Here is a 27,946-nt window from a genome sequence, read left to right as displayed (position 1 = left end):
ATATATATGTGTGTATATATATTATATATACTATATTACATATATATTATATATATTATATTACATATACTATATTACATATATATTATATATATTATATTACATATATATCATATATATTATATTACATATATATTATATATATTATATTACATATATTATATATATTATATTACATATATTATATATATTATATTACATATATATATTACTATATATATATTATATACATATATATATATTATATTACATATATTATATATATTATATTACATATATATATTATTATATATATATTATATACATATATATATATTATATACATATATTATATATATTATATTACATATATATATTATATTACATATATATATTATTATATATATATTATATACATATATATATTATATACATGTATTATATATATATTATATACATATATATATTATATACATGTATTATATATATATTATATACATATATATTATATATATATATTATATACATATATTTATATATATATACATATATATTATATATATATTATATACATATATTTATATATATATTATATACATATATTTATATATATATACATATATATTATATATATATTATATACATATATTTATATATATATACATATATATTATATATATATTATATACATATATTTATATATATATATACATATATTTATATATATACATATATTTATATATATATTATATACATATATTTATATATATATATTATATACATATATTTATATATATATTATATACATATATATATATTATATACATATATTTATATATATATATTATATACATATATTTATATATATATATTATATACATATATTTATATATATATTATATCTATTATATATATATATTACATATAATAATTATTAGATCAGGGTTAAGGCTTCGAATGCAGCTGATTTCATTTTTTTCCATCATATTTTCCCTTTTGGCAAGGGTTTCAACCATTTGTTTGATTTAAAATTCAGTAATATGCGTAACCGCTTACTTGCTTAAGTGGTCTGTTGATTTTTACTAGGACCGTATATATATATATATATATATATATATATATATATATAGTCTTTGAAGTTGTTTTAACATTTGAAACTACACAAAAAATTACTTTTTATCATTCGTTAAAAAAAACAAAAAAAAAAACACTTAGTCAGTAAGTCATTTAATCACCTGCAATCACTGCATAAACTCTCTCGAATTTACTATAATACCAATTTTTTTTATTTTTCAAGGGATCATCAGTTGTTTACCATGAAACACTGTTTCGGGGATTTCACCCCAAACAAGGCAAATTGCCACTTTGATGTAGGGGGCTACTATTAGGGACACAGGCTACAGGGGTACTAGGTGGAGAGTTAGGCAGCAAGATGTTGGTTCATGTTACATTTGAACTTCCGTATGTCAGTACAGTTAGGGAAGCAGGAATCTGGAATGGAATTCCAAAGTCTAGCGGTTCTGGGGAAGAAACTACTGGAGTAGAAGCCTCTCTTACATCTAGGGATCTCTATTGTGAAGGGGTGGAATTTTACTGCTTGTTGGGTTTGTCGGGGTATTTATGTAGAGGGGCTACAAGTGCTTACAGTTCGTCGAAACATGCACCGTTAAAGTACTTGTAGAACAGGCAGAGGGATGCTACATTTCGTCAATGGGACAGAGACTGAAGCTTGGATGACAGTTCAAGACCTATTAGGTTGGCGACTCTCTTTTGAACCTTGTCTAGGAGTGAGAGACTAGTAGCAGATGCACCATCCCAAATATTACAGCAATACTCCATACATGGGCGAATGGTGGCCTTATAGAGGTACAGGATACTTTCGGGCGTTAGTAACTTTCTAGCATGGTAGGGAGAACCTACCTTTTTCGTAGCGGTCCTGGGAATGCTCTCAATGTAATTGTTCCAACTCATGTTTCCTGTGAACGTTTAAAAGATGTGCTTTCAGATAAAGAGTCATTGGCCATTGCTATTGGTGGTAGAGGTTTCTTGTAGTTATTGAAGGAAACAAGTTTAGTCTTGGCAGCATTGAATGTGACCATCCATTTTTGTCCCCATTCCACTACAGATTGGTGGTCGTCTTCTAGTGTTTCTGCCATTTCTTTAGATATGTGTTCATTTGTTTTCCTGTCGTATCTGTCATAGAGCGTGGTGTCATCAGCATATATACCCATCTCACAGACAATTTTGTCAGGGAGGTCATTTATGAATATTAGGAATAATAGAGGCCCAAGGATAGACCCATACATAACTGATGAGCTGTGAAACAGCGAAACAGTACTGTATGTGGATGACTATATATATATATATATATATATATATATATATATGATAGAGAGAGAGAGAGAGAAAGAGAGAGAGAGAGAGAGAATATTTTTTCCAGTATTCTAAAATAAATTTTATATCTATTTCTAATAGGCTATAGGCATGCTCAGTATTGGATACAGAGAGGAAAAAATGCTAGTAACACTTTACAAGTTGATAATATTCAAATAATATAAAATATTTTTAAAATATTTAAAAGTATTCAAATATCAAATAGTTTATAAAAAATCCTTTGAACCATAGTTTTTCCAAAAAATATGTCCAACCATCATAAAGAAAAAAGTTAATTTGAAAAAAATATTTTTATAAACTATTCTATGTTGTACTATTTGAATATTATGCACTCGTAAAGTTCTTGTTTTGTTATCATTTTATCTTTGTATTTCAAATACACACACACACACACACATAGTAATAATTAGTAATACTATACATTTAGACAAGATTAGATTTAAGGTTCTCAAAACCTCTATTAGTGTTGGATGCATGGCCTAACAGTCAAAGATGTTGTTTAACAATCAGTTTTTTTTAAGTGACAGTCTGGAAGTTATAAGTTCAATTATTACTACTTATTGTTATAACAAATAATAAATTTAACACTTCTACTTAGTCATGGCTGATGGAACGAGAATAATCTACCCCTAGATTTAAATAACATTGAGTTTCAAATTCTATATAAGCTCCAGAGGTCAACTAAAATGTTTCCAAATTCAAAAAGCTGCATCTGAAAAAGGTCAGTGGTTACATCAGTTGACACATTGTAAATATAAGAACCAAGATGAGAATAGTAATCCCGATAATTCAAATCTTCAGATAAAAATAATTTTTTTAAAAGATTGTTTAATCTTATGAGTGTTCAGGTTGTCATGTAAGTTTAATATAAAATGATCTCCCTTGCCAAAATTAGAACACATTTCAAAAAAGTTAAAATGCAAAACATGATAAATGCCATTTTTAAAATTGCATAAATTTTCTACAAAAAGGATTTTGACACAACATCTCCCAAATAAGTTTTTACGTAATGTGATTTGGGCTTTAGTTTACAGTTTAGATTCGATATGTTCATTCTTTTGTTTGTAATGGGTTTCAATTTGAAGAAATTGGATTTATCGTGTTTTGCATTAAAACTTTTCATTTGTAAATAGATGTTTTGGACTAAAAACCGGTTAAATAAACAAAAAAACAAATCAGGTGAACTATTTTATGATAAACTTACATAGAACTGAGCCAATATTAAAAATTGAACAATTAATATTTTGAAAAGTTTGTGCTTAATCAATAATGTTCAAAAGAATTAGTAACAAAAAGAAAAGACAAGAGGTGAGAGTATTGTACACGTATGCTAAATTGTGTTCTTGAAAAAAAAAATACATGCAGTGAAATAATATTTGGGATTTATAGATACACACCAATATACAGACCAATGCATAAAAACCAATTTAAACAGATTTTAGAAAAGAATTAGAAAAAAAGTAAAAATAATTGAAGATAAAAAGAAAATTATACTGGCATAAAAATGAATTGAAAAAAATAAATAAAAATGTGAATGTCTAAGAATTATAATTCATTAAAAAAATTTTCTTCCTTCATTTTCTTGTCATCCTACAGATAAGTTTATGTTTACTTAATTTCTATGTTTTTAGTGTGAGAAACATTGTATCAAGAGAATCAGTTTTCATTTTCTTCTATCATGTGTCAGTTGTAATACGTATCATAATCATATAGTGACTTGACACTTGACTGTATTGTTACATACTTAATTACATACAATGGAAAGTCAGAACTTACATCCAATGATGGGCAGCCAGGACTTGTAAAAAATATGTAAAATGATTCTCCTTTTTTTTTCTTTAAAAAATTCTAAAATCCTTTTATTAAAACTAGTTTTATTTCTTTGCACATTTTTAAACTTGAAGTAGACAAATACGTTTCAAAATATATTTTTCCACTTTCTGATTTTTATTTTTAGGTGATTATTTAAAAATGTTTCACATTAGCACTTGTTTGGACGGGATAAGTAATTTTTAAAATAAATTGGAGCAAAATACATTCTTAGATTGACAATAACATGGTAAAATACTGACAAATGAAAATTGGCTAACCAGCTTAAATGCTATTTAGGTCTGATTTTGAAACACTGATGAGATAACTTTATGTTAAATTGATAAAAAATTATTGAAGAATATTTTTAGAATCATATAAAATGCAGGAGTCGTTTTAAATAGTCCAATAAATGTATTCATTTAAGTTCACAACCATAAAAACTAGTTAAAAGAGAATTTTGCAAGAAACAAAAAAAAAGAAAGAAAAAGTTTCATTCTGAAGTAGTGAACATCTCCCCATTCATCCCAAGAGAATTTTGTAGCAGAATGCTATTTTCTTAGAGAGTGAAATCTACTGTTTCAGATTTGTATTAGAGAATGTAGGAATGCTTACCGGAATTTTCTTTATGGTATCTGAACTTATCTGCAAGACAGAAATGTTCACATTGTCAAACAATTATCAGAGAACAGCACAGTGGACGATGAAGACGATGATGACGATGACACAAAACAAATACACCAAAATAAAAACAAAAGAACGCCATCGGGAAAGAAAATCTGAACCAAAATGACAAACACATCTTAGACACAAAAGAGAAAAAGATATTTAAAAAGAAAACACTATTCACCTGAAGACAGAAACTGACCACCATGTTTGTTATATGGAACTGTATGGAAATTAGTTTTTAATATCTTTCTCAATTTTATAAAATAGTTTTAACTAAAAATTACAAAATAGATGTTCATCAATTTAAAATAATAATTTGATTCTAAAAATCAATTCATTTTTAATGCAGATACAACTATAATTTATTTATTTCAGAAATTTGTGATTCTTTTTTATGCAAAACGAAAATTATTAAAATATCTAAGTGATTAGATAAAGATTTGGAGCAAAAATGAGATAATATCTGTCTCATCTCATTTTTGAGGGAATGTTAATGAGAATATATGGTCTGTTTTCATCTAAAGTGCTCCTCATGGGGAGCTGTCTTTTCCACACATTAAAAACGGCATTCTGTATTATTTTACCCTTGTGGGAAGGCAAGTAAATAAGAGATTATGAAGGATGACAATTTGTGTGTGAATGAATTTGGTGTAAATCTTAACACTAAATTTTAGTCTCATTTTATAAGTCTTAAATATGGAAATCTTGCAGTATGTGTGTATTTTTTGCATTTGCTCTTCATTGCCTCGATTTTACCAAAATGCATAAATTTTAATGTAATGTGAACAAACATCTTGTTGCCCCCTTAGTGGCAATATGCTTTGTTTGGGAAAGGTGCAAAAAATTAAATAAATAAAATACGAACAGAAAATATGTTTTTACATTGTAAAATATTAGATGAGCATAGCAACAGGTTGAGTGCAGAGTTGTGAAGTGAATTTAAGAGTTTCCAACTAAGTGAAATGCGTTTCAAATGATACCAACAGACACAAATAAACACGGAGAAAAGTGGAGGAAACAAAGATAAACCCCCAAAAACAGTTCTCATGCTTTTTAGAAATGGACAAACATTAAAATAAAGTTACAAAAGAAACAATACAGGTAAAAAAAATAAAAACAAAGAAAATATTCCCTTTCCATCAGGTTTCAATCTGTTACAAAAATATTCTTCATAAATCAGCAGATATAGGAGAGTCCATTATATGAATACTAGTTTCACATCATTCGAATTATTACCTTTTTTTTAATTTATATTTATCATCAAACTTCAATCAAGTTAACATCAATAAATGTATAAAACTATTGTTAGAGGCCACCATTTCATCATGGTGTAAACACGTTAATATCTTGGCCTAATATTGGCTTGCATTCCGAATGTTTCAAACTTTGACTTAAAGCTAAAGTGAAACTTACTCATTTTTAAACGAAAAGTTCTAATGAAATAAAAATACAAACAATGATAAAGACAAATTTTACCTTTTAAGTTTAATCTGAATTTGGAAATTTTGGAAACAAAAAATATAAAATTATTAAAAGCGATTCACACTTTTGTTTGAAAAAAAATAAATAAATAAATAAACACTTTGTAAATTAAAAAAAAAGAAAACCGATTATTATTATTATTATTATTATCATTATTATTATTATTATTATTATTATTATTATTATTATCATCATCATCATTATCCATATGAAAAATGCTGTCAAATGAATTGAATTGTTATAGTAAAATCAAATAAAGTTGAACTGATCAAAGCTCAGAAAATGTTGATAACAACAATTTGGGATCAAAAGAAGGCAGCTTTTCTTTGTTAAAAAAATTCTAAAGTTTTTGTTTATTTCAACAATAAAACAAATCAGATTGAAAATTGAAATCATTTGAAAAAAAAAAAAGCAAAAACAAATCGAGATGTCTCCTGCTAGTATGTAATCCTGCTAGTCATCGTCTGTACAACAATTACATATGAACAATATTGAGTAACTTATACAATATTGTTCATACAATAGGAATAATACACTATGAATAAAACTATGATTAGTTTTGCTTTTAAATTCATTAAAACAATCCTATTTTAAATTATAAACGGAAAAAATGCCATAAAATTATAAAGAAAATATTTGACGTTACCTATTCACTTTTTATTGGATTACAATGGGTATTTTTTTTATATACAGAGAACAAAAAAGCTCATTCCTTATGAGGTAGTGATCTTACCACAAAATAAAATCAATAAATTTTCTTTTACAAATTTTAAAATTAAAAATTGCAAACATTTATGAAGTCATTTGCAGTTCTGAATTTTTGGGATGAGGATTGATTATTTGTGATATTTAGATTCTTCGGACTACTGTTCTTATCTTGATTGTTATTTGTACAATGTTTTGGTCACTGTAACTTCCGACCTTCGTCAGGTGTATACAGGGTGACCCCGTCAAAAAACGGGACCCAACTCTAATTAGGCCCCGTTTCTTAGTGTTTTGTACGAATGAAATGCAACTTTGGTCATAACTAGTTTATTATATTCAAAACATCACATCAAAACACTAGGGGCTTTGACTTTTTTCTCCGTTCTACAGCATATGTTCTAGATGGCCTCTATTTAGCTTCTTTTTTTTTTTTGGGTCACCCTGTATTATCGAACTCAAGAATCTTTATGTTGAACTTGTGAATCTGCAAGGAATTTCAAACGGAACTCTTTAATTAATCAACTGGAACTGGGGTAACATGCTCTTGCCCTGTCAACTATGACTAGTAAGAAATTCTAAGTAATTTGCAACTGTATTTTTAAGTATCACCTGCACTGAGGATTGAACCTTCAACCTACAGAAGTGTAACTTTTACAACTGGAATTTTACCAATTACTTTACCTGGCAGACAATTCTTGTACAAATTTAAGGAAAGTATGCAGTTTCTACAGACACCCTTATCATACTGTCGATTGGAATACAAGTGTGTTCCTTAAGTGAAGTATCCGAAGTCAGTTTATCCCATACAACAATTAGAATCTCATCAGTGGATATTTTTGTGAACAGACTCTCTTCCTGATCTACATCAATGATCTCCCTAAACACATACTTAAATCATTCATTGACATCTATGCTGATGACACGACCATCTATGGCAATACATCAAAGGCTGTAAATGACAAAGTTCTCTCTGATTCTCTCTCCTCTGATCTCGAGCGCGTGGTTCAGTGGGGGAAAACGTGGCTGGTTACCTTTAATGCATCTAAAACCAAACTCCTATCATTACATCATCAACACTGATCCCCATCTGGCGTCAATTGAAATGGATGGCTCTCGTCTAGGAGAAGCCCCATGTTTTGACAAGCTTCTGGGGTTGTCCTTTACTCCTGATCTGAAATGGAACACGTACATCAAGTCTGTTGCCAAGGTCGCTGGAAAGATGGTGGGATTCTTCTACCACTCCAGAAGATATCTCACTACTGATGCAATTCTCTATCTATATAAAAGCCAAGTACGTCCAAGGATGGAATACAGCTGCCATATCTGGGCAGGAGCTGCTAAAAACAGCCTATCCTGCCTTGACAGAGTACAAAATAGACTTCGTGGCTTAGTGGGGGATGCCCTTTTCTCTTCTCTGCAACCTCTTTCCCACAGAAGAGACGTTGCAAGCCTTTCTTTGTTTTATCGTTATTTCCATGGCAGGTGTTCGTCTGAACTCCAATCTCTGATCCCCCCTCGCCAATCTTTTACGAAAAACAATCGTCTAGCTGAATCCACTGTCAAAAATTTTCCCCACTCTTTATCTGTGCCTAAATCAAAACGTAGATTCCATGAACAAAGCTTCTTTCTTAGAACTGCACATCTGTGGAACTCTGTTCCGTCTGCCTGCTTCCCACCTAACTACAACTTGGATGTCTTCAAGTCCAACATAAACAAATTCCTGATGAACCGCCCCCTTAAGTAAACACTTCATTAAATCTTCACACTAACGTACTGTACTTGCAATAACCCTTATCCCTGAGTGGCTTCCGGGCCTTGATAAGTGGTGATCACCGTGTAAAAAAAAAAAAAAAAAAAAGTGGTAGTGCAGTAATCGTTAATGATATAAACTGGGTAGACTTTAATTATTTAAAGAGAAGGCTCAACAAGAACTTGTTTACATTGGATTTGAAAGCTATGTTGTATTGAACCGGGAAGCAGGCCAACGGAACAGTGTTCCACAGGCGAGCAGTTCTGGAAAAGAAGTTTTGTTCATGGAATCTGCATTTAGATTTAGGAGTGGAGGAAATCATATATAGTGGTTGTAGCTAGTCGAGTGTTTTTAGTGTTTGGCAAGGAGGGAACCAGAGATTAGAGTTCAGTCGAGTACTTGTCATGAAAATAACAATAAAGCAGAGAAAGGTTCACAACATCTCTTCTGTGGGAAAGAGGAGAAAAGGGCATCACCTACTAGGTTTCAAAGCCAGTTTTGAACTCATCAAGGCAGGATAGGGCATGCCAAGCAGCTCCTACTCAGATGTAGCAGCAATACTCCATTTTAGGATGTACTTTGCTCTTATAGAGACAGAAAGACTCCTGAGTTCGACAGAAAAATGGAAATATGACAGTTCAATTGCTTTTGCAGTATTTAATCTTAATATTAATTAAATATTGACTGCGGCAACTGTTTTGACGATCCTACAAGGAGTAACTCAATAAAATGATATTAGACATTTTTTTCTTGTATTAAATTAATGAAATAAAGTAGTTACTATTTTTATTCCAGAAGTGATTTTTATAAGGCAAAGTTCAAAGAGTTAAACTCTGGTTCAGAACAATCAGTAAATTCATCAATCTCATTTTAGCAAATTTGATTGGCAGCCTCTCCTATTAGTCCCATCAGATCAAATCCACTCCAACCATGTGACTATAAAAGAACTCACCACAAACCAATTAAGAAGAATTGTAATTTGCTTCTTGGTGATTTCTTTGATGTCGGCATTTAATATCAGCAAATAATTTCCTACAATAAATTCTACTGTAAAAAAAACAAAAACAATATTAATTATCAAAAGACCTTATGGTGGTCCTCCAAAGCGCTGGACTAACTAGGTCTACATTGATACAAAGCTTTCTTTTCTAACGGTGAAAAGATTAAGTAAAGCACCAAACAATGTGGAAAGTGTATCGAGGAAAAGTACAAAAATTCTCAGAAAAAAAAAAAAAAAAAAAAAATAGAAGAAATATCAAAACTTGTTAATTCATAATTCTACAAAAAAAAGTTTTACCACAAAAGTTGGATGGCCTACCATTTCTAAATTAAAACTTTTTTAGAATTTCATTTTCATTAATTTTCAAGAGAGATAATTTACATGCAAACTTCTGGCCTTAGTAAAACGTCTGATGTCACTAGAATACTGAGGATAGATACTTTGATCTTAGCTAAAAGGCTCAGGAACATTACAAAATAATGTTTTTGTAACTAGGCACTTTATGTGAATGAAAAAAAAGCGTTATAATTGGAATATCTTTTAATTGGGAAGGGGTGGGGGAGTAGTGTAATATTGGTTATTCTTGTGTCTGTATCAATAACAACACAAACGCAGAAAGTAAAGGTAAAACAAATATATTAAGACGAAAATATAATACATGTTTACAAAGGTGCAGTTGTACTGCAGTTGGAAGATTGTCCGGCAGAGGGCGTGTTAAAGTCTTTCATGGAGCAACCGGCACATGCGTCTTGCCTATCCGGCGTTCGAACACAGCTCTCCAATCTTGCTGACTTGATACCTTTATCTATATCTTGTTCACCCACGTATGCTAATTAGTGGACGTCTCCACAACACCCCTCTCCCAAGATTTGAAGTCGTGTAGATTTCAATATCTTTTCCTTTTGGGGTTCATTATCATTGGGTCTATAGCCTTTCTTTTCCTTCCCGATCTCCTCGGTTTGGGCATGGTCTGTGATGGTTCAATATTAAACGTTTCGTATACTATATCAATTGGACCTTCCTGTTCTTCAGGTTTGTCATGTTCGTTGTCCTTCCTATGACGTTTTCTCAATTGATTTTGGTGTCTTTTGTTCATCCCTTTTTGACCTTTCATCATGTAGATCAAGTCACTGATACATTTATCTACCGTACCAGACTCCCAATATAACATATTATTTTTAAAACATTTAAAATATACCTCATCACCAGGTTTAAACCTTTTACGTGATGTGTGTGTCGTTTTATATACGACTGTTTGCTTTGGTATTAATTTATCAAATGGTGATTTTATTTTTCTCGCAAACATTAATTCTGCTGGCGATAATTTCGACGGTGTATTTGGGTTCTCAGTTATCCTGTATATTTGCAGGAACTGTTGTAATGCTTTATCCGTCGGTGTCCCTATCGATTTTCTAAGGGCACGCTTTATCGTATCTATGAACCTTTCCGCTAATCCATTTGACTAGGATGGAACGGTGGTGTAGTTAAAGGTTTACCTGAAACTATTCACAAAAATCCTTGAAAACACTTGAAGTAAATTGTGTTCTGTGACTACAATGTCTTGTACCCCAAAACGTGCAAATATTTCATGCAGAAAACTTATTGTGTTATCTGTCGTTGGGTTTTTGACCTGCTTTACTTCCGGCCATCTGGAAAAACCATCTACTATGATTAGGTAGTATTGTCCCTCGATCAGTCCAGCAAAGTCTAGATGAATGCGTGACCATGGATGGTCAGTTTTTTTCCAAGGTTTATGAACTATCGGTGGTGCCTTAGCGGCTAATGCACAAGTTTTACATTTGTTTACTGTTAATGCAATATCCACATCCGTATTACGCCAGTAAACATAACTCCTCATAAGTGTCTTCATTCCATTTATACCCGGGTGTCTTGTATGAAAATCACGTAAGATTTTTTTCTGCAAGGTTTTCGGTACAACCACTCTTTCACTATATAATAATACCTCATTGCATAAGGAAAATATACTTTGCGTTTTTCTGTCATTTTCCCTTAATTCTTTCTTTATGTCTTTGATGACGTCGTCATTTTCAGCCTCCCTTTTTATATCAGTAAGCATGACTGGTAATTCTCTTATTATATTCGCCACCATGTTTTTTTCCTCATAATTGAAACGTATAGTTGCAATTACTGACTCTTCAAAGGTTTCATCCCTTTTTGGTATAAGCCTTGACAATCCATCCGCATGACCTATTTTTCCCGAACGTAGATGTTTTATCTGAAAATCATAATTTAGCAATATCGTACCCCATCGAGTAACCAATTTGCCGTATATACTGGTAAACCCTTTTTTGAGCCGAAAATAGTCACTAGGGGCTTGTGATCTGTTTCCAGTATAAAATGTCTTCCGCACAGATAATGGTGGAATTTCGTCACCATGAAAATAATGCTTAATGCTTCCTTTTCTATTTGGGAGTAAGCCTTCTCTGACGGAATTAGGGTCCTTGAAGCGTGCGCTATAGTTTTTTTCGTTCCATCTGGCATGATATGCTGTATACATGCTCCTATACCATACGAGCTCGCGTCACTCGCAACAATTATTTGTAATTTTGGGTCATAATAAGGTAAGGATAAATCTGATGTCAAAGTTTTTTTAATTTCCTCAAATGAGTCTTGACATTCTTTTGTCCATATCTATGGTGTTTCTTTCTTTAATAATTCGTTCAGCGGAGCTCTTACGTCGTGCATGCCTTTGATAAATACTTGGTAGTAGTTCACGAGGCCTAAGAAGCTCTGTAAAGTCGTCAGGTTATGTGGTGCTGGCATGTTCCTAATTGCTATCGCTCTTTCTGGATCAGGGCGTCGACCATCTTTACTTATTATTTGTCCTAAATATTTGATTTCGTCTAGACAAAACTCACATTTGTTTTCTTTGGGAACACTTGTTTTAAATGTTCTATATGTTCACTTATGGACGCACTCCTTATGATTATGTCATCCAGGTATGCACAACCACAATCTAAACCGTTCAGCATTGTGTCCATTGCTTGCTGGAATATCACCGGCGCGACTTTTATCCCGAACAGTAATCGGTTATACTTGAATAACCCTTTGTGTGTGTTAATGCATAAAATCTTTGAGCATTTTTCTTCTATTGGAATTTGCAAATAAGCGTCGGACAAATCTACTTTTGAAAAAATTTTCCCACCATTTAGTTTGGCAAAAATCTCTTCCGGGCTTGGTAAAGGGTAATGGTGATCTTGTAGCATATTATTTAACCCGGTTGTAAAGTCTCCGCAGAATCGAATTTGTTCCAATTTCTTCTTTACGTACACCGTAGGCGCTGCCCAAACGCTAGTTTCGATTTTCGATAAAATGCCCGTTCTTTCAAGTCTGTCTAATTCGCTATCTATTTTGTCTAATCTGGCGAACGGCACGTTCCGTTTTTTTCTTAAATACTGATGCTGCATCCTTTTTTAGCTCGAACGAAGCTTTAAATTTATTACATCTTCCCAGTCCCGTAGTAAATATTTCTGGGAATTCGTTCTTTAGTTCATTTTTAATATTTTCTGACGTTGTGGTGTAGCTGGTTATTTTTTTACAAAAAGCGTTCATCGGTTTATCCCAAAGGTTGAATTTTTCAATAAAATCTGTTCCCAATAAATTCTCGCTTTCTTTAATTACGAAGATTTTCAATAAAATCTGTTCCCAATAAATACTCGCTTTCTTTAATTACGAAGATTTTCAATTTCTACGTTGTGCCATTTAAACTAATGGGCAGGACGACTTCTCCTACAAATTTGATTTTGTCTCCTGTCACCGTTCTTGCACCCTTACTTGACTTTTTACGAGTCGGTTTATCCAGTTTTTTCCAAGTGCTAACGTTTATTACCGACAAATCTGCTCCAGAATCAAGTTGAAATTTTATTTGTTTGCCGAAAATATTAACCAACACATATTTTTGTAAATTGTCTTTCTCTTTGTCGTTTGTTCTCATTTGGTGTACTCTATATTTTGTTCTGCAACAAATACTCTTATGTCTGACTTTGTCGCAATTGAAGCATCTGATATTTTTGTAAGGACAATCCTTTCCCCAATGTTTTTCATCACATCTTCCGCAATTATTACTTGGTCCCGATTTTCTACAGTTCCTTTGACTTGAATCGTAATTTCGTTTTCTGTAAGTTTGAGTATTTATAACTCGCGTAATCTTTTGGATTTTGACGAGTCTCACACTTTCTTTGCCCTGCGTTTCTGCCAGATTTTTTAATTTTCCTTATGTACGACATTCCTGCTTCTTCTATATTTCTGGAGTCTTTTATTAGTGATACTGCCCTTTGACAATTTTCTGCTAACTTTTGCAGTGTCAGACCTTGTTCTGTCTCTAATTTTGTGAGAACGTGTCTTCGGATCTCTGAATTTTTTGTAGAGACTAGCCCCTGTGTAAAAATTAAACATTTGAAGTCGTCCACCGTAAGTTCCGATAATTTAAAATTGTCGCAGTGTTTATTCACTACTGACGCATGTGTCAGGTAGTCCTGCTTCTCCGTTTTCTTAAGGTTCATACACGACCATCTCTTGTGAAAAAGAGACATGTTCGGTCTGAATAACTCTTAAGAAGTTTTACGGTCTCAGCGAAGTCTAACTGATTCGTTCTCCTTGGCAATATGAAATCAACAAATTTGCAATGTTCACTGGTACCAAGCTTTCGAAGTAATAAACTTACTTTCTTTGCGTTTGACCAGCTTTCGCAATCTGTTAAGAAAATATCTTTAATACCTCTTGAAGTATGCCTCAAAAGTTTTATCCTCTTCCGGTAGGTACGTGAACACATCTATGCTATTCACAATTGTTGCGTTGAACAAAGTCGTATTGCTTTCCTGTGCAGAATTAGATGTTAATCTTTCCAACAAATCTTTTTGACCAAGTTGCATTTGCTGTATACATTTAAGAAGCCGTTCATTCTGTCTTTCGTTTCTTTCTTGTTGCCGCATTTGCATTTCCGCGAATAACTTGATAAGATCCTCCATTTGTTTTTCAAATTATTAATCAGTCACTTTTACAATTTCCTTTCTTTAATAACTACAAACAACCGATTCCTTTTGTTACGTTATTAATTACGTACAAGAAAGAAAAAAAAATCCCTTCTTAGTACACTGAGAAAAAAATTACTTTTTCTTTCAAAACAGTCTACCTAATAAGTTCACGGTATCCTAGCGAAACACTTTTTTTTTTTTTTTTTCGTAGGCACTTTGAAATAAAGTGCTTGCTGTTGTTTTTTTTGTTTATTTTTCAAGTGTCCCAGGCTTTGAATTTCCTTTTCAAGTAGTCACAAAAAGAATCTTGGTGTTTCACAAGTATCCAGCGCTTGAATATCACGTTCGACAATTTCATAGTTGCTGCGTTTAAACATTGAATTCCTGAGTGAATTTTTTTTTTCAATCTTTGACGAGTAAGTATTTCCCAAATACCACTGTTGAGTTTGATAATGCATTTTCTCACGTGTAAATCTTTTTTCGAAATCCCGTCGCCACTGTTGTGTCTGTATCAATAACAACACAAATGCAGAAAGTAAAGGTAAAACAAATATATTAAGACAAAAAGATAATACATGTTTACAAAGGTGCAGTTGTACTGCAGTTGGAAGATTGTAAGGCAGAGGGCGTGTTAAAGTCTTTCATGGAGCAACCGGCACATGCGTCTTGCCTATCCGGCATTCGAACACAGCTCTCCGGTCTTGCTGACTTGATACCTTTATCTATATCTTGTTCACCTATGTATGCTAATTAGTTGGCTTCTCCACAACAGTTATGTTATCAAGAGTCTGTCTGCCCAGGAATTACCTCTTCCCATTTTAAGGGGTGCGATTAATCCTCTAAGATATTACATCTTGTTCTGGAGAGGAGGTAATATATTATCTGTTTTGTTGTCATAAAACTATCTTCCCAAAGATATCTTTTCCCTTTCATTTGGGGAAGGGCTAATGTAATATCTGTTCTATTTCCATGTTATCATACTCACAGGCATTACATTCTCCTTTTATGGAAGATATTCTCAGATATTGCCTCCTCTTTATTGGAGTGGGTAATATAATATCTGTTTTGTTATGATACCATCATTCCAGGAATAGCTTCCCTCTTTTTCCTATTTACTACGAGGTGGGTTCTTGTAGGCTTCACCTTTTCCTTCTGGGGGAAGAGAGTTTATTTTCATTCCTCCCAAGCATTACTTTTTTATGAAGTGGCAGTAGAATATATGTTTTTTCTTTATGAGACAAACCTTCCAGAAATATTTTCTTCTCTTTTTTTTGGGGGGGGGGGGGTTCTAATGTAGTATCAGTTTTGTCATATAATCCTCTCAGGCATTAATTCCTGCTTTTTTGAGGGGGGGGGGCGAATAATGTAGTAAATGTTCATTTATTAGGATACCATCCTCTCACTCATTACCTCCTCTTTTGAAGGTCAGTGTAGTATATGTTTGTTCATATTATATATATATATATATATATATATATATATATATATATATATATATATATATATAAATAATGAAATAAGAATTACAGTTAAGTTTGCCAAAATGATCCAAGATGGCAAAACTAAAGTATATTATAAATATTAAAGAATTAATATTTATTATAATTTATTTATTATAAAGTAATCTCAACCAGATGTAAAAGTTTGATAAAACCAAATAGGAGAGAGCTTATAATAAGAACACGATTCCCTTGGATTTTACTTGTGCGAATGGAAATTTAACCAATTTTCTTGGATTCTGCATTTTTGGATTTTACCGTCATTGGATACTTTACCCTTCACCAGACTATCCATTCACGTGAAATCACTCTTTTCTTCACCCTATTCCCTCTGCTTCACTTTTTATTATCAAATAAGATCTATGACTTACTTGTAGTTTCATTAAATACTTTTGCAAGCAAAATCCGATCCCGCATTTTGCTAAATCCTACCCTCTGATGAGAAGGAAAGTATTTCTTCAAAACTCTGCAGATTAAGGACTATCCACTTATTTAGTGTTTCCTTTTTAAAATTAAATATGTTTTTAACTCTTTTTCAAAGTGTTTTTAACATTTTTTATTGAGTATTTGTTCTTTATAATGTATATATCAGGGACTATACAATCGAATTCATATTTTCTTGGTATGAAGTCCCTTCACAGAATAAATAAAGCCATAACCATGATGCAATCCTTATTTATCTGCAGTTACACCTTTCTAAAATCTTTGAATTGTTAACAATATGTATCGCATGATAGATCCTGTAATTGGCAGTAAAAAATTGAAATCAATGAAGGTATCTGTGACATATCAAGCAAATTTGCACTAAAATATAATGATTTAATAATTTTTGGAATGGATGAAAGCTGTGATGTCACCATTCTTTATGCTTCCATTAATGTTTTAGGGATTTTACAATTTGTAAAATTTTCAGTGTAATCCATGTAAAAATCTAGAAATTTCTCAAATCCAGCATGAAGATTTTGCATGACATAAATTAAATTTGTAATAAAGGATCATAAAAAATTTTATGAAAAAAGAAAATGAAAAAAGAAAGGAAAAAATGTTGTTTTGAAAAGTTATATTTTTTTAAATAGAAAAATAGTTTGAGTTACCAAGAATAAAAAAAAAAAATGACAATTGTGTTTTGTTTAATGTTGGAGAGAAACACATTTAGAAATAAAACTGTTTATAAAAAATGGTATTAAAGAATAGTTTGCAGCACATTTACATAGGAAGGAGGTAATTCTTGGCAGGATGGAACATTCATTAATGACCTCACCCTTTTGTAATTATTGGGTCTAGCTCTATTTTGTGAATGCGAAAGTATGGAAAGGCTAGATAGACAATTTTATTAAACTTATTCTGGTCTCAAAAAGGATCTTTCCTGAATTTCAGAAAGTATATGTCCTCATGTTTGAAGCTGATTACATAGTAATATATGCGATCATGGTGAGTAAATGAATTATCTTCCACGTAAAATATCTACTTTTTAAGTTAGCATGTATATTCAAGGCAATGACACATGAAATTCATATCAAATTTGTACATATGTTTTTTTTTTCTTAAATAAAAACACCGGCTTCTTTGAAAGCAATCAGCTGTCAATTTTCCAGAGGTTATCTTTCCATTATTATTAAACAATAGAAAAAAGCTAAACAAAAATTGCCTATAAATAACAATGCAGTTCTCTACAATAAAACAACTGAAGCTTTTGAGTCACTTGAACAGCTGGTCATACAAAATGCAGCATGTTTTTTTTTTCAGTTACTTAATAACTATTATTTTTGTTGTTTTTTTTTTAATGGAAATTTCTCCAGACAAGATATGAAGCCACTTGGTGTAAGGAACTAAAAGAAAATATTAGTTCACGGTTAAAATACTAGCCAACAATAAATGTTAAATGGATCAATTCTGATCTGGAAACAGCAGTTCCTCCCCCTCTGTCAGAAACATCAATCATATAATGGGAGGACAAAAGGACAAAATAAGCGAAGTTTAAAAAGTAAATACTAAAAACCAATAATACATAATATTTCTGAAAACCGTTTGAAGAATTTTGACAAAAAAACAACAACAACAAAAAAAAAAAAAAAACAGTTACACTTTATTTTGTACCAATTTTTAAACTGGTTATTTATCTTTCTGTTATGCAAAACTACCAATTATGTGGTCATAAATCACCCTACGATATCTTGCTTTCAGGTTTTATGAACTAAAAGATGCAATTATTATATGATGGATTGTAACCTACAATCAAATGTTCACAAAGATTCTGCCAAACCTGACTGACATAAAACTTAACAGCCATTATGTATCAGTTCGGAAGAATCTGCATCTAAAACCTTCAACCTAAACCTCTTCAGTTATGCTCCTTGCTTGCATTCTGTTAACAAATAGCAGGAATCAAATATTGATAAATAAAATATTGCAATTATTTCAATTTTTTTTTAAGTCAATTTTTTTACACTATTTAAAAGCTAGTATTGAATGAATTAATTTTTAACATGCTTTTTAGAAGAGTATTGAATGAATTAATTATTGACACACTTTTTAAAAGATAGTATTGAATGAATTAATTATTGACACACTTTTTAAAAGATAGTATTGAATGAATTAATTATTGACATGCTTTTTAAAAAATAGTATTGAATGAATTAATTATTGACACACTTTTTAAAAGATAGTATTGAATGAATTAATTATTGACACACTTTTTAAAAGATAGTATTGAATGAATTAATTATTGACACACTTTTTAAAAGATAGTATTGAATGAATTAATTATTGACACACTTTTTAAAAGATAGTATTGAATGAATTAATTATTGACATGCTTTTTAAAAAATAGTATTGAATGAATTAATTATTGACATGCTTTTTAAAAAATAGTATTGAATGAATTAATTATTGACACACTTTTTAAAAGATAGTATTGAATGAATTAATTATTGACATGCTTTTTAAAAGATAGTATTGAATGAATTAATTATTGACATGCTTTTTAAAAGATAGTATTGTATGAATAAATTATTGACATGCTTTTTAAAAAAATAGTATTGAATGAATTAATTATTGACATGCTTTTTAAAAGATAGTATTGAATGAATTAATTATTGACATGCTTTTTAAAAAAATAGTATTGAATGAATTAATTAAAAATTTATTAAAAATCTTGCAGTAAATAATGCAAGCATAAAAATAGAATAAAAATATTTCAATTTGAAAAATATTATATAATTATCAACTTAAAATTTTTTTTTAGTAAACTTGATTTAAAAGACTATTACATGATTTATATATCCAAATGTATGGTAAATAAAAACGATATAGTATTTTTTAAGGAATTGAATCTAGAAAATCTGTTAATGTTTTTTTTTAATTAACATTTTCAGTACTTAAGTAATAAACATTAAATTGAAAAATAAATTTTCAATTGTAAAGTAAACCTACCTGAATGAAAAAAAAAATGATCCAGTTAAGAGGAGCAAACAATAGAATAAGTTAAGAATTTTATATATATATATATATATATATATATATATATATATATATATATATATATATTAAGTAATGTGATTGATATATATATATATATATATATATATATTATATATATATATATATATATATATATTAAGTGATTAATATATATTGATATATATATATATCTATATTATATTATATATTATATATATATATATTAAGTGATTAATGTGATATATATATATATATATATATATATATATATATATATATATATATATAAAGTAATGTGATTGATAATTTGATATTTACCTATCGAGCTTATTATATATCTAAATTACAACGAGCACTTTCTCTTTCCTGTATTTTAATTAAACTAGTAATTTCACTGTTACATTGAAATACACTCAGCTCTTTAGACTATTGTTCTAATCTCCTTTATATATATGTGTGTGTGTGTGTGTGTGTGTGTGTGTGTGTGTGTGTGTGTGTGTGTGTGGATGACTATTAAGACCCCCCTCGTTGGGTTGAGCACTGTCACAAATGTATTTTCACCCGATGCTTTGTTTGGCTATTAGGCAAAGCTCATTGTCCCTTTGTTTGCAAACAAACTAGCAGTTCGAGCATTGTGATGCAATGGACAGGTGCTTATTTAATAGGCACTTGATTTTCAATTTTGTAAATCCTCTCTATCTGGCCCTAAATATACCCCTATTTTCTGAGATGCAGCTATGAATTGTACTCTACATGAATCCTTGATGTAGTTTTCACAGTACTAGTATACCAGGAATCCTGATAAGTAACAACTATATATTCACCAGTTGATGGTAATTTTTGTCATTTCTATTCTGTTGTTTTACTGAAAATTCAACTATGTAAAAAAAGAAATAAAACGGTAATTTTTTACCTTGTTTCCACCTTAACATTTAAAATGATTACTTTTGTCGGTTTTAGGGTATGCTGAAAACGAATATCGCACTTAAATTTTCTGTAAATAAGTAGTTTTCTGGATATTAAGCAATGTAGTTTCTTATGTTATTGCTGGTGGCCATCTTGGTACGCGTGAGTGCGCAAAATTAGCCCCTCTCCCCGCCCAAGAAACTAGGCGCAAACACATGTACCAAGATGGCCACCAGCAATAACATAAGAAATGACATTGCTTAATATCTGGAAAGCTACTTATTTGCGGAAAATTAAAATGCGATATTCGTTTTCAGCATACCCGAAAACCGTAAAAGGTAGTCATTTTAAAAAAAAATGTTAAGGGGGAAACAAGGTAAAAATTTACAAAATGCATCACAATGAAATTCTTTATCGAACCGCTTGATTATTATTATTATTATTATTATTTAGATATCCTCAGTTAAAATAAAACGGGTTTGTCTTACAGATTCGAAAAAATGATCTTGACAATGAGTTAAAAATAAATTCAAGTTTCACAATATATTTTATTTAATTGTCAGGTGAAAGTACAGAATAGTTAACAAAACACCTTTCCTTCCCTATGTTAAGAATGGGTTACTAAATAATAATGTTATTATTTCAGCATGGTAGCATTAGTGCACAAGTACCTTTTATTTGTTATATATTTTTGATTTTACCACTAAAAAACACAATTCTACCTTAAGTACAAGTAAGAATTATAAACACAATGATAACAGAAACGCATGTACTTATTACATTTTGTTGCTTTCTAACGCTTTTAGTACATGTGTACTGAAAGCGTTAAAAACAACAACAAAATAGTAATGTTTGGAAATCAAATTTGAAAAACTTGAAAATATTTTTTTTAAATTGACAAACTCAGAATAAAAAAATGAAACTGTTTTTTCTGCTTTCGTTTTGAAAGCAGAAAAAACAGTTTTTTATTCTTTAGTCATCTGAGTGCATAGCAAGCCGTTTTCCCCAAACGGATTTGAATTTCTATAAAAGATAACATTTTAAAGAAATTTCCGCATAATTAATAATTATCAAATATTTACATATTATACATGAAAATAATTCTGAAACTATTATCTATATGAAAATAGATGATATATATCGATTTATCTTATCAATTTTAAAATATTCTTTGTCAACTTTGCTCGGTCGTTAACTTTGCTTCCTGTGATCGTAAAAATATAAATCCATATAGAAATCGACTTCTATGCTTATATAGCATATACAATTTCAGCCATATCCAATTAAATTTGACCCGGCGCATATGCATCCAAACGTAACGTATGAAATGTAAACATTGAAAAAAGTTTCCCCTTTTTGCTGTCGTCATTTTTTACCGTTTTTTTTTTTCATTTTTAACTTGGAGCATAAAAATAAAATAAATTAACATCATTGGAATGCTTATTCTATTCTCTTTCCAGCAATATAATCCTTTTAAAAATTGACCCACAAATAAAAAATATATGACTTGTTGAAGCACATTAGGTATGTAATATTGCCGATGTCCACGAAAATACAGCATATGCTTGTAATGCTATGACTATATATATATATATATATATATATATATATATATATATATATAGAGAGAGAGAGAGAGAGAGAGAGAGAGAGAGAGTAATCTCTAAATATGATAGATTATGCTTACACAATTTTTAACTTACAACATGATGTAAAAATTTTTTTGTTTCCGCATACAAAATTTTTTTACGGATACGAAGAATCCGCGTGATAGACTATTTTTAAGCACCTACTTCTTTGAAAATCTTTTTAAAACCTTAAACGGTTTAAATATTTTTAGTAATTTTCTGGGATTATTTGTGTTGATTTTCATATGAAAAACATTTTTCACTTAGACTTTTTCATCCCCACCCCAAATTAAAATTATTTTAAAAATTGAAGAAATAATGTACATATTACCATTTTTACTACATTTGAAGAATATAGACTGGAAAAAAGATTCTGTTTTAATTATTTTTATCGTGCACCCTCTGAAATTTTGTAAGGGTACGGAAGTTTGTTATTTTTTTTTTAGAAATCACAAATTAGCTGTAAAGAAAGTAAATAATCCGTTCGTTCCTACGTGTTCATAGATTTGATTGCGGTCATGACCTTACGAGTAATAACAATTAAAAAAATGATGTCATATATCGTAATCGTTTTTTATTTCATAGAATTTTATATTTGGATGTCAAAGAAAAGTAAAAAATAAATAGCAAGTGAAGGTTAGGTACTATTTTGGCTTTTATCTCATTCTGATTTTACCCTGATTGTAAAATTTAATGAGTTTTCATAGGGCTTGGAACGGATTATATGATTTATGAGTAAAATGCCTTTTAAGATACGAAAGCCAAGCCAGAACCAATTAATTTCATATCTCGAGCAGTATATATATATATATATATATATATATATATATATATATATATATATATATAAAAGGCACTTTGTTTGTGTGCATGTCTGTATGTATGTGAGTTCGTTTCCTATGGACTCCAAAACGGCGGAGCCAATAATTTCCAAATTTCACACAAATCTACTTTATGCACCTGGGAATGTTCTTAGATTTTTTTTATTGGAATGCCTCTGATTAGTATCGAAAATTGGTAATTGAAAAAATCCGATTTTAGAAGAAACAATCCAATTTTGACCAAAGTTAACACCCAGCCCAACATCCAAAGTGCATTTGAGAAGTTTCATCAATGCACAAGTAGAAAAAATCATCATACAAAATCAAAAGTAGGTTCTTTGCTAAGACAGGGGCATGTTCGGAATGAATGTTTCTGTTTAAAGCACAAGTCAACCATGATACTTAACTTTTACATTTTAAACTTTAATTCAACCCATTAAATAAAAATAATTTTATAAAATCAACAATAGGTTCTCTACAGTAAAATGTAGACTACAATGTATTGCCAACTAAGTCACTGGGAGGAGGCATATGAAGCTTTCTCCTGGTGCACCGCAATGAGTCCCCGACTAGAGCAAGCAACCAATCGATTTGTTTGCAAAATGGGCAAATTCACTAATTTTGATGATAATAAAAGTATTGAAAGTGTGGAATGTTTTTTGTAGGCAATATTGGGTCTCCCTACTAGTATGCACGCACACGCACACACACACACACACACACACAGGCTTCTACTACTTAGTTTATCAATTCTCCTTCTCTCTATCAATCTATATCTATGTGCGTGCATGCATGAATGAATGCAAGTTTAGGTATGCATGTCTATATGTATGAATATACAAATGTATGTGCGGATGTATGTGTACACTTTAACATTTTATGGCCCACTTAGGTTTAGGAGAAAGGTTACAATGCCACCCAAGTCTATTTAATGTGAAAATGCTGGGATGGTTACATATAAACATTTCTTCATCCTTGCTAATAGCATCAGCCACCATACATACACGTACATTTCATTACACTGAGGAAGACTGGTTTATTTGCCTCGGAATAGGGCAGAATTAGACACAAAGTTGTTTTTTTTTTAAGCAAGAGAATATCCTTGCTCTAAAGTGATGAAAATATATATCCTGTTCTTAACGAGAATCATTTCAGTCACCACAATACCACATTAATTCTAGGGGAGTGTCCTGCTGAAGATATCAAATTTACTGAAAAGTTTTTTTTTTTTTAAATCATACAAAATTCATTAGAATCACAAGCGGAATGTAGAAAATAGAATTGGTTAAGAAAACTCGCCCAAATATTTGGAAATAATAGATCACTCATTGTCGTCTGATTTGTGCAGAACCAAAAACAGATCAATCTTTAAATGAGAGTTGAATCTAACTGAGAGAAAAGAACGAGGAATAGAGTTTGACACTTTGTTATTAGCCAAAAAAGTTGTCCAATATTTTTTTTGCACATTCTATTTTTTTTTTTATTATATAATCTTCAACGAAACTTAGGAATTCATTCTCAAAAGTAAATGTTACTTTTTTTTTTAAAATACATAAACAAAATCATGACATAATTACATCTTGACAAAATACACTTTTTTTATATCCGACTAGTGTTAAAAATTTAGTTACTGATGACCTCGTATGAATTTGGAGTGGGAACTAAACAACATTGGATTCACTGTTAAATTGTTTCTAAGAAAAGTTGTATTAATGACTGTTTTTAATTGCATCACTAATAGTTTAACCACAAATATAAGATAGAGTTACTTTATTTCACAGTTTATGTTTGTGAATTGTCTATTAAATTAGTATTTGAATAATTAATGAAAACTTTGCTATTTTTTTTTTTTTTTACATAAGCTATCATATTCCTCTGATACTATCTCTGCCATTTCTGTAAAATGACGGTTGCAGCATTAACGATGAAACTGATAACTGAATGATTTTAGGTGCCATCAAAACATCATTAACCCAAATTCTTGTTCTTGGAATCACATGAAGTTATTATGCCATGAACGATGACCAAAAACAAATTTATAAAAAATTTTGGCCTAATTAATGGAACTTGTATGAATAAATATTATTTAGCATTTTCAAACTTTCTTGACTAGAACAATTTTGTTCAAGCGAATTTTGGATGTTGTATATGTTACCTTATTTTTTCACCTTAGCAAAAAAATAAAATAAATAAAACATGTTTTATATATATATCTGTAGATTGTCACCCTCTCATTATTCACCCTACTCCAATCAAATTCTACTTTAAATTATTTTATTTTATCATTTTAAAATTTAGAGTAGGGATCCATTTTCGTATATAAACTTAACATAAAACAAGCTTTATTTCCAGTCCATTCTTACATTTAAGAGTAGTTAACACATTTTTTACCACTTTTACCACTAGTCATAAGCGGCTGTAGGTTCTGGATAATGTTTACAATTGGTTTTAAATATTATAACAAATGTTTTGAAAAATCCTTTATTGAAATCCAAAATCACAAAATGAATCTTTGTGAAAAGTACCATTTTCTTGCAGGAATTTAGTAACTTCTGTTTTGTGTCAATTATTTGATTTGAACATGATTACAATAAATAGGAATAAATAAAAAAAATATCGGCTATGAAAAATATTAAACATCTTGTACAAATGAAGGTTTTGAAATAGTTTTAAAATATCGAGCAATAAATTGAGAATAAACGAAACGAAATTGCTCTAGTCAAGAAAATTCAATAACACCTGTCAATATCTATCATCATTTATATTTGATATTGTCTAGCAGGAATTTCAGCTTCATTTAACAGTGATTTTAGTGTAGAAACGTATATTATTAAGCAACTTTCTTTATATCTACATTTTTTTACTTTTTTTCACCCCAAACAACACATATTGCCACTTGAATAATGAGGCACTACTAATTGGGGTCATATTTACAGGGGACTACATGGGGAGTTGACCTCTAAGGTGCCTGCTTGCATTACATTTAAACTTCTGCATGTTAATACAGTCAGGGAAGCAAGAAACGGGGAGGGAACTCCAAAGTCTTGCGGCTTGTGGGGAAAAAAGTATTAGAGCAGTAGATTTTCTGACATCTATGAACCTCAACAGCATGCATATGGGATTTTGCTGCTTGTTGCAATAGTCAGGAGTATGTAAGTCAAGGGAGTATGTAAGTCAAGGGAGTATGTAAGTCAAGGGAGCACAAGTACTATGAGTTCATATAAGCACATTCCATTAAAATACTTGTAAAACAGGCACATGTATGCAACAGTGATGGGACAAAGGCTGAAACTTAGCTGATAGTGTGAGATTTATTAGATAAGAGACTTGTTTTGGACACTATCTACAAGGGAGAGACTAAAGGTAGATGCACCTGACCAGATGTGACAACAATAATTCATGTATAGGCGAATGGTGGCTCTGTAAAGATAGAGGATACTCTTAGATGATGCTAAGTTTCTTGCATGGTAGAAGGAACCACCTTCTTTGCAGCAGCCTTGACAGTATCCTCTATTTGTTGGAATTCATGTTGCCTGAATGTGTCATGTTAAACCAAGAACAGTTCCATTCCGAATCTGTGTCTATCCAATTTCTGCATTTAGCGAAGAGAATGATATTTCCAACTTAAATGACGGATTGACAAAACAGCAATGACAAGCAGAGCATTATGTGTTTCAATACATCTAAACTAAGATGCATCAATTCAATCTGCCATCTTTAATTGGAGCGTGACAAAGTTGTATATAAATGTTTGACAATGCAGAAAAAATGCAGTAAAAATTTAAAAAAATATAATCACTTTTCTTATAACAAAATTGTTTTAAATCAAAGTGTCTTTCAGTTTTTAATTAGTTTTCATTTCTGAGAAGGAACATCTAAATATAAGGGTCGAGTTTAACATTAAATATATTTGTTTTTCCCATGAAATGTTGCATATTTGATGCTATCATTTTAACAGTATTACATCATCATCTTTGATTCAAGAATTAAAAAATAAACACAATATCATAACATTAACCTTAACTTGACCAAGAGAAGAATCAAGCATTTGTACGCCATGTATGTAATGATGTGTGAAAGTCAAATGTAGTCAGTGATGTGTTGTGTCGAGAGAATATACAAATGATATGATGGACGTGTAACGCGTGTCTCAAAGACAGGCTTAAGTCTTATGACCTCAGAGGAAGGTAATATCAGTACAATGAATGGAAAAGGTGTAGAACAGTTGAGGTAGCATGATTAGTTAACAGAGGAAGACCAAAGAAAGTATAGAAGTCATACGAGACCAGCTGTAATAAGTCATAAAGGAATAGCTGAGGGACCAACAAAGAATATATGGAAGTCAAAATGGGGGATGTGAGAGAAAAAGGGATGAACTTCTGACCAGCAATACATTAGCTTGGAAGTCAATTTCTAAAAAATATTCAACAAGTGTCAACATGTAAAACAGATGTAAACTGAAAAAGACAAAGAAGAAAACGAGAGAAGAAAAAGAGTGTTCCACTCAAAAACTAACAATAAACAAAGATGTTTAGCTAAATTCATGCAATTCAGAAAATGCCCATAACTGAATGTGTCATATGGCAAAATAAGCCTCTTTTAAAAAGAATAGCAAAGAAGCTGAAGATCTTCTTTTACCTACCCATGCCAATAATAGAATAATTTGAAACACTCTAGACAAACTAGGAATTCCAATACAAACCACATCACAAACTATGAAACAAACATTAAAAACAACAAAACATTTTCGAAACAAACCCATATTTAATGCGGTTATATATACTGTTCCATGCCACAATTGTCACCAGGTACACGTTGGTGAAACTCAATAGGGACTAAAGAAAAGGTTAA

The 27,946-nt window shown here is 30.7% G+C and overlaps 1 protein-coding gene across 1 annotated transcript in view; it reads right to left on the bottom strand.

Moving 5' to 3' along the window:
• Positions 1 to 27,946, bottom strand: part of LOC145278210 (uncharacterized) — a 238,015-nt gene that overhangs the window by 31,840 nt on the left and 178,229 nt on the right. The window contains exon 4 of the mRNA XM_080130497.1: positions 4,798 to 4,827. Within this exon, the coding sequence (XP_079986623.1) occupies positions 4,798 to 4,827 (30 nt within the window). The remainder of the gene's footprint in view (positions 1 to 4,797; positions 4,828 to 27,946) is intronic.

Source organism: Euprymna scolopes, chromosome 6 (genome assembly GCF_053919585.1).
Source record: "Euprymna scolopes isolate OS-2025 chromosome 6, ASM5391958v1, whole genome shotgun sequence".
Lineage (NCBI taxonomy): Eukaryota > Metazoa > Mollusca > Cephalopoda > Sepiida > Sepiolidae > Euprymna > Euprymna scolopes.
Note: the sequence above shows the minus strand (reverse complement) of the source record. Positions and strands in the feature narration are given on the sequence as shown.